Source organism: Sprattus sprattus (assembly GCF_963457725.1).
Source record: "Sprattus sprattus genome assembly, chromosome: 13".
Lineage (NCBI taxonomy): Eukaryota > Metazoa > Chordata > Actinopteri > Clupeiformes > Clupeidae > Sprattus > Sprattus sprattus.
This window is the reverse complement of record NC_137911.1, coordinates 14,692,681-14,702,100: the sequence shown is the minus strand read 5'-3', so window position 1 is coordinate 14,702,100 and position 9,420 is coordinate 14,692,681. Positions and strand designations below refer to the sequence as shown.

The window sequence follows — 9,420 nt, the reverse complement described above, 5'->3', positions numbered from 1 at the left end:
TACAAGCTCTACTAAAGTCTACCTTCAACAGCCTTAAGACTTATACCATAGCATAAACACACACCTCAACCACATTCACCCAACTAATCATGCTGCTCTACAAAAATAACAATAAAAATAAATTAAGACCCCTGAAACAAACAATAAGTAAGAGTAACATAAGGAACAGTTGAGAAGTCAAGTCACAGAGTCTCATGGCCGCCTCAGGGCACCAGACCCAACAGCAGTGGGAACGTCTCAGAGGTCTATGGGTTTGGTAGCGGACAGGAGCCTGCCCCCATTAAGGGGGTACCGAGGGGAGCCCCTGTAGTGCCCCGCCTCTTTTTCCACCAGCTGCTGTAGGGACTTGTGAGGGGGCTCAGATGTTTCACTCCTATTGGCTACCGGGGTGTCACCGTTTGACCTCTGTGGCACCTTATTGGTCAAGTCTCCTAGGGCAGGGATCATAGAGGGGTTACGGATGGAAACCCTCTTTGGAGGAACCGGGGGTCTGGGTTTGGAGAAGGATGGCACCTTGGTGATCATTGCGTCTTGTTGAGAGGGATCTACAGGGAAAGGCTTTAGCTGGGTGACGGTGGAAAGCCCAGCGTCCAGGCTGGTGGTCTTCAGCATGGGGCCAGGTTTTCTGGAGTTCTCCAACAGGGAGTTAATCCTCCTAACGGACTGGCGTACAGGCGTCCTCTGGAACTTGAGGGGCGATCGTACCCTCTTACCCTGGGGCGATTTGAGAGTGAGCATGTTAAACCGTTGGATCTGGTCCGCAACCTTCACCACCTTGCCTTCCTTGTTTGGCTTGGCGGGCTCAGTCTCACTTTTTGGTTCAACCGTGTCTCGTCCTGGCTTAGAACCTCCACAGCTCTCCCACTGCACCAGTGAAGGTTCTTTAAACAACTCCTGCTGGGCTCTGTGTGGGGTGGACTGGCAGCCTACAGAGTTCAGTCGGAACACCACGGGACTCTGAATGTCCAACGCGTCAATCAGCTGGCTGCAGTTGACCGCTTCGGGCACCTCATCCAGCTCATCCAGGGTGTCACGGCTGCCATAAACGGCACGGTTGGACATGTCCAAGGACCCCCTGGACTGCTCTCTGCTGTCCCATCCTCTGAATTCGAACAAGGCACTGTCAATGTGAAGAGGGGACAGGGGGACGATTTCGATCTGTCCGAATGTGATATTTTGCTCGTCCGCTACGCATTTATAGGCAGGGGTGAGGACACCCAAGCAGCCTTCGCTCTTCAGTCTCTCCTCACTGCCCTTTGACACAGAGGCCTGGGCCTCACTATGGTGGCTCCTGTCCTGTTGTCCTGACTCCTCCCCTCCACAAGAGACGCTGTGGTCCTTAACCACAGCATGCAGAGCATTGCCAGACTCCCTGAAGGCCCTATTGATCTTCAGCAGGGTGGGGCCGGTCGAGGCACCCTCCTCTGCGATAGAACAGGCGCTGTCCAGGCTCTCTGCGCTTGTGGCGCAGCAGAGAGCCTTAGGGAGGCTGCAGACTGCAGGGGGCTTGGCGCTGACTATGGCGGGCTCGGAGAAGTAGTTATTCTTCAGGCACACGTTCATGGGGGTGTCAGGGGAGGAGTCGTGCAGGTAAGGTGGGGCCCCATTGGGCGTCTCGCCATTCCAGGAGCTGCGATAGTCCTCAGGGCCATGCTGGGGAGACAGCAGGTTGTCCTCCGATTGGCTGATGTATTTGGTGACTGGATGGAGACCAGATGAATTTAACCGTTAAATCAATGCATTAACCTCACAGAATGGCAGAATTCTGGCAGTAGTATAAAAGTCATGATTTTATTTAATTTGTTTTGTTGTCTTGTTCTCTCAAGGATATACTGAGGAACTTCCTGACACTGCATGGACCAGTGGATAATAGAATGACATGAATGTTCAAATGGAATCAACAAATAAGCAAGATATGTACATTTGGGGCTTTTCAATTAACATGGCAAGTAATTAATCTCTGCATTCCTACAGTCCTAAATAGAGTTCTTAAATCTGAAAGATTGTTGAACAAATAATGCTTCGGTCTTGATAGGACACTTGATGGGCAAACACTCTCATCTTTAAAAACTATGAGTGAAAAAAAGAGGGAGACGAGAAGGTGATACCTTTACACGCATGCTTGTTGCGTAAAATAACAGCAGGGCTACTATCAGGCTCTTTGGTGACGTGAAAACTGGTGGTGCTGTCCTGGGTGGCCAGGCGCCAGCCAATGGTCTCTGATCCCTTTGCCACTCCGAGAGACTGTGAGCCAAACGTCTGTTGGAACAGAGGAACCTTCATTTTACTTCTCAACCCTGCAGCACTGCATCCCTGACAGGACGCTCATCCACTTGACACTACACTGCTGGACTTTGAAATCTTGTAGTTATGGGTGAAATATGGGGAAATTTCCTTCCCTCTTTCTTGCAGTGAAAGAAAAACTAATGCTATTGGAATAGTTGGTAAATACATTTTTATTTTCTTGTAGCAAATATACATATATAGACTCTTCACAATAATTTCATTCATTAAAACAAATTAAGTAAGTTATTATCTTAAACTTAAAGTGCCACCTATATATATATATATATTAGTTAAACATTACATATATGTTAAACATAAGAGACATTCAATATGCCATGTTTGTTGACAGATATCATGATTAAGGTCAAAAGATTGAATCATGCTCATTTTAGTTGATTAACATTTGGTATACTTACTCAGGACTAATTTACACAAACACAACATCTCAAAAATAATCTCATAGCCAAAGAGGGCTGAAATGAATCCCCCCCTATTCCCAATGTTTAATTTGACAGCCTCTTAAGAATTACAGTGGTATATTTCCTCCATTGATTAAAAGATTAGTGTTAAGATACCAAAATTTGAAAAAGTGCCATCATGCCAACGTGCGATGTCTCAACATGTACATCCAGACATGATTACAGTGAAGAGCTTATTGGCTTGTGGGCGAGTTCATTATACAACCAGTCCCGTGTGGGGCTTTAGATTGGGGTCTGAACTTACAGTCTCTTTGATGCCTTTGCCCAGGCTAAAGCGCATACGCAGGGACTTCCTGGCTGCATCTTTCTTAGGAACTCTGGGAGAAAAGCAACCAGATTTGCCTGACTCATGCCTGAAAACACACACACGCACACGCACACGCACACACGCACACGCACACGCACACGCACACGCGCACACACAAACAGTTATATTAACAATTACCATGTTAGCTTTGAATGTCACAGTAATATGATAGGAGTCATCACAGTTTTATATGCTATGAAGAAACCTGCCCACTAGTGGGGAGACTCGGATAATACAGCCAATACATTCATCTTACCTGCTGATCTGATGGGTTCTGTAACTCAGCCTTTTGCTCTTTCTGCGGGCAGAGCTCACTGCCAGTCTGGTGGTCCTGCCCGTAGACACCAGTGAAGGAGAACAGGCGCTGTGTACTGTAACAACGAGAGACGCACAACACCCACTCAGCCAAGCACCTTTTGAACAGCTTTAAAGCAACAATATTGTTGTTGTTTTACTATAAGGACATATATTTTAATGGTTTATGTCCATGTGAATAAGATAAGATAAACTTGTATTAATCCTGTTAGGCAAATTCAGGTGTCCTCAGGGCCGTGTCTAACGAATGGGCTGACCGGGCTGCAGCCACGGGCCTCGCCACCAGGGGGGCCTCAGGTCGTCCGATGTCGAGTGAGTCAACAGCACCGCACCGCGCATAACATTAGAAACATTCAGAGTGAAACAAATTATAATGCGCGAAAATGTCCGGTCAAAGAAAGCACGAGAGTGGGGCCAAAAGACTGGTCCGTGGACCGTGACCTTCTAATCGCAAAAGCCCTCAAATGCAAAGTAAGACTGAAGAAGATTAATTCACATTTCTAAACTTTGCTTTGGTTCGCACCACATCATTAAGACAGGGATAAACGCTTTTAATGACGCGCTTTCAAATACGATGATGCCGGTAACAAGCCAGGCTTCCCGGTTCCATCTAAATAGGCCTAATAAAACGTAAATTCTTTCAGCAATTGAAGATGTATGAGTTCTTATCCTCACGCATATCGCTGCAGATTAGGCTAATTCATTGAAAATTATAGACAAATTATGTGCAAGCCAGTTAGACATAGCTAAGTGAAATGTTTTAGCTTAGCTATAGAATCTTCCATTTTCGCAGTCATGGTCAAATATTAGTGTAGAGGTTTTCACTGAGGTTTTTTGTCAGATCAGCAGGACTAAATAGGTTCTACACTCAGTCCAGTTTGTGAGGTATTGCGCAATCTGAGATGAAGCACAGCTCGTCGTTGCCTCATCGTCTTGCTGTCTCCTGTCTGTTTGAACAGGACATGCGCAAATTCAGCGATTTTGATTATAAAACTGCTCGAAATGATTGGAATCATGCAGAAAATACATTTATATCACAGACCAGTAGAAAATATTTATTTCCTTTGATCGTTATTTGTTTTTTTACTTTAATGATGACAGGTGAAGCTCTGTCTCCCCTGACCTCACGTCGGTGCTCTCGCATAGAAACGTGGGCGCGGAGCCAAGCTGTTGCTTCACTAATAGGCATATGCTTAATCAATTCGTTATTTCATTCCCTGGCTATTTAGCCTTGTTTTTGCTTTTGAATGAATGGAAATATGTATACATTTGCATTATTGGTTTATTATTGTCTACAGTGTAGTCTACTACATACATACATTTTATCCTTGGCTTTAAACTGATCATATTTATAGAGTGGTTCTGTGGACTTTAAAACACTGACGTGACAGTGCACCTGGCGTGGGTTTGTGTGCGTGTCACGATGTGCGTCGGGGCGATATAGGGGCCTCATCCTGGTAATTAGCCCCAGGCCTCAAAATGTCTTAATCCGGCCCTGGGTGTCCTAGCAGCAAGATTGGAAGAATGCTGGATGTGCTGCATGTGTAGCTATACAAGATATGGACTATTTCACTGAACCCCCTGTGAAGATGTAGGAAAAGTTTTCCCTTTGCGACAGTGCGCCAAGACACCATTTAGGATTGTAGGAAGCTTCTAAATCACTGCCAAATGGGATGTTTGTGTTGTTGGCAAGGTTTTAAATGCCTTATAGATAGTTAACTCAATCGTTTTACTGCTTACTGCTGCTTTATATAAATACCTATCCGGTAAATAGCAAATGTCAGAGTTCTAGTTGAATGCTGGCCAGTGCTTACCTGATCCAGGACTGGACCCAGCGCCAAACAAGACGTGGGGGAACAGCTCGATGCCCAAGTTCTTCTTGATGGATCTGCGCTTCTTGTTGGAGGACTCACGGTTCTGGTCCGAGTCCATGGGAAGCTTGCGCTTGGTCCTGGGCGTCAAAATCACTGGTGTCACCGAGGAAAACACTGGAAAAAAAACACAAAGGTTTAACCCAAAAATAAACTCACTGGGTTTACAGATTGTAAGCAGGCGAGAGACGGTCTAGAACTCCAGCTGTATGGGAGCATACCAGCAGAGAATGAAAGGCTTGCAGCAGTGGGTGAGAAATCACAGTACTGATTAACGATTTCAAGACAGTAAAGCGTTGACAGACAGAAGACGAGGAATCTGCAGGCAAGGGACGATCAGATGTCAGCAAGTAAATTTGAAGATTGCATGAGCAGTGCAAACACACAGACAGTGTCATTCTGTAGGCGCGTAATTAGCTACTTGGTTTTCAGTTTCCTCAGATCAAGAAACCAATGGCTTTTGGCTGGCATTCAGGAACAAGCTTGTTATGACTAATGAGGGCGTTTTTATTTTCTTTAGAGCGTGCGCGGCGACGACCTGAATACCTACCCTTTTCTTCAGACTTGGGGGTGCTTGTAGGGGTTCTATTAACTAAAAACTTATTCAGTGCTCCATTTACCAAATCTGGAAATCAAAACAAAAACTGACACTGTGGTAGTCGCCACAAAGAAGCAGTTGTTTTGCTGGAAACACCAACATTTATCATCTTGGAGGGATCGTTCAGGTAAAAATGAATTAATATATATACAAACGTCCTATTAGTCTAAACGTTAAATTAGTCCTATAGCCCCATAGCCAATCCTCCAAATTATATTTTATCAAAACATTTTGGGCATACTAGCATATTACTTGCACATTTATTTGAAGTATGTGTCAGAGGCTTTTATCCAAAGTGAAAGTACAAAGGACAACTTTTGAAGAACAGCCAGGCATTCAATGTTCCTTTGATTTTATCTGAACCATCCCTTGAAAACCAAAGTGTTGTTAGTCTGAGATGTGGTTAGTTTATGGTTAGAAATCCCTTCTTCAAGCACAGAACTCTTACCTCCTAGGCTGCGCCTCCTGCTCCTCCTCAGGCCTGAGCTAGTGCTGTTCTCCTCCACGTGGTCCAGTGGCGGGGAGAAGAGACCAGCCTCACAGCCCAACATGGCTGGAACCGTCTCCTGGAGGAACTGGGGAACCACACCTGTCACAAGACAAACAGCAAGGCTCAGGTCACATGATGCTGTATCACTGAACTTTAACTGAAGCGTTTGGAGAACTGAGTGGTGGCTAGATGGAGGTTTCACAATGGTTGACCGAGCTGTTGCACAACACTCACAAAATTGTTTTCTTTCAAACAGAGTTTGAATGCATTTTGGTGGCTCAACTAGTGTTGCAGTGCGTTTCCAAAAACAACATAAAACCAACCAAAATATACACCTATATCATACTACATAAAAACTTTCCACAAAAGCCCTTTCTAAACAAATGTAACTAATGCAATTTTAAACAACAATTTCCTTCAGAGCCATGTTATCCTCAAGTCAAATCAGTATGAATTGCAAACAACTTCAAAAACCTTGTCAGACCAGCTTTTGAGGAGTTTCCCTTAAACTGGATGGTGGAGATAGCACACATAGTTTAAGTTCACAGAAAGGTATTTGAGGGCCGTAACGTACCGAAGTCCCGCGCATTCTGTATGAAGCAGTGCACCACAGCAGCCTGCAGCTTGAGCTTCTTCTCGGTGGCAGCGTTCATCTTCTCCGCCCCCTCAGCACAGTGCAGGAGGTTAGGGGCGAAGATCACAGACAAGTTACTGCTGTCCATTTTGTTCTCAGCACTCCTAGAACAGGCAACACAAACCCAAGATGAGAATAAATGATAGGACAAGATCTAAATAAACAGGTTTGCACAAACAGAAAGCCGTATAAACAGACACAGAGGTTAGATAAGTCCATGCAAGCATACAGTCACATACGTTAAATGTAAGTATAGGTAAATATATGATATTACAAAACAAAACATTGTGCATTAACATAATGAACTAAACAAAAAAGTATAGTTAAAGAGACAGTCACCTCTGAGACACACTCTGGAGGAAGCTGAAGAAGTACCGCATTGTGTTTAAGTTTCGATCAGGCAGCACGCAGGACAGCAGCATGGTGGCCGCGGTCCGCTCCTCTTCTGTGGGCAGCTCCTGGGCCTTGAGGAAGGACGCATGCAGCTCCGTGGAGAGCACAGGCTCCGGCAGCTCCCTGAAGAACTGCTTCAGCAGTGCGGCCACATCCACAGGGAGCGCAGACGGCAAGCAATCCTCACCATGATCCAGCTTAGCCTACACAGACGACAACACGACACCCCATTCAGCCTAATCAAACAAAGCCCACCAGTCAAGGTCCCCCAAAGCCGAAGTAAAGGTCAGACGGAGCAATCACTCACCCTGAGAGCCTTCAGACGAACAATGGACCCCGACTTTCTGAACAAACCCTCTGTGTTTGCATGCTCCATGAGATATGTGCAGGCGTCCACAAGAAAGCTGGGAACATTAAAGTGTTAAAAGTTAGCTCAACTTTTACAGAAAATGTTGTCTTATGACATACGTCATGCACAGACACACATAATAGATTAAATTAAACAACACTCACCTTGGTACGCTGCCATAATCGAGCAGGGGACAATGGGGCAAACCTTCCAGTGGTACAGCAAACACTTTCACCTAGGAAAGCAATTTGCACATAGAGGCATGTTAGCACTTCAAACAAGCCACTAGCAATTGCCCTGTCAGTTGCTTTGATGAGCCCAATTTGCTGGACGTGTACTGCATACCTTCAGATAAAGGTCGTTTCAAGTCTAAACAAGCATCCAGTACCCACCTCGGGACATCCTGACTGCAGTTTGCAACGGCTGAACATTCTTTTACATTAAGCAGAGGGGAATTGTGTTTGTTTACGGGCAACTAATAGACTTGGGGATGAGCAATGCATCATTCCAATGAATAACAGACAACACAACCACCATAACAGTTTAACAAGATCCGTCGTGTTTCAAAGTATCTCGTGCAACCTCATAAAATACGATTGTTTCCTTAGGGGTAAAGAGGATAGGGGGCAAATTGATTGGATACGCCTCTCAAGTGCGTCAGAGACGCGAATTGTTCTACACCAGACGGTTAACTTTACGCTCACCACTAGAGATACACATATATTTACTATTAACTTACTTTGAATAAAGATCACATACATAAAATTAAAATAAAACACAACCTAAAACCCTGCAGCTGCAACGCTGACTAGCCCAGACAATGATCCTCAAACTTTCGAAAATATAAAAAACTGAGTAATGATATGCTTAACTGAGGTAAAACAACATAACGTTAAATGGATAAGAATCTGCAAGATTTTAGAAAATGGTTCATTTGACTGTTAGCTTAGTGTAACACAACAACAATACACTTACCGACTGGCTTGCTGACAGCTTGCTGTTCGGTTTGTTTTTGTTCCAGTTCTTTGTCTTGATGTTGTATGTAGAACGCAGATGTTGCACGACTGCAAGTCGCATCACATTTCTTTCTAAAACCTTCATTCTTACTTTCCAAAAAACAATCTGAATTCAACTTTCGTACAATCGTAGCGTTAGCTAGAAACTCATCTAACCAGCGACCTAGCCACAAACACGAGCTTACTCTCAGAATTATTTCAATCCTTAGTTCGCTGAACAGTCCTCTCGTTAAATCCCTCGTCAAACTTACAAAAACCTTCTTCAATCTCACTTTCAATACGTAACCTTTGGCTAGACGCTGATGCACAAGTTACCAATGACTAGGTTTCCTATGATAATTGAAAGTTGGGTTATTGCTAACTAACAAGTAAATACTAACGTTAACTATGCCAAACGTTAGCTTAAATAGTATACATACAGCATTTACATTTCCGCTAACTTAGCTTATAATTGGCTAACAATACAGTCTAACGACGGAAATCCAGCACTACATACAACAGGGTACGAACTAATAGCATTTATCTACACCTAAAACATCGTAATAAATTAACTAACCTCACTCATTAAACACAAACATGCATGCTTCCGTACAGCGAAGCGTCCACATATCCAAAAACACTCACTCACTACTTTGAATCTTTCCGCAAATATTTCAAACGGCAGAGCTGCCCAATTGGAGAC

At 44.3% G+C, this 9,420-nt stretch overlaps 1 protein-coding gene across 1 annotated transcript; it reads right to left on the bottom strand.

Annotated features, from left to right (window-relative positions):
* Positions 1–237: 237 nt before the first annotated feature.
* On the bottom strand, positions 238–8,823 carry arhgap11a (Rho GTPase activating protein 11A; the record flags this gene model as incomplete). The annotated part of the gene is made up of 11 exons (XM_080850521.1): positions 238–1,700; positions 2,109–2,277; positions 3,010–3,118; positions 3,329–3,443; positions 5,202–5,375; positions 6,305–6,445; positions 6,921–7,084; positions 7,320–7,576; positions 7,681–7,777; positions 7,887–7,957; positions 8,698–8,823. The coding sequence occupies 11 exons, from the start codon at positions 8,821–8,823 to the stop codon at positions 238–240; spliced, it is 2,886 nt and encodes a 961-aa protein (XP_080706647.1).
* Positions 8,824–9,420: the final 597 nt, after the last annotated feature.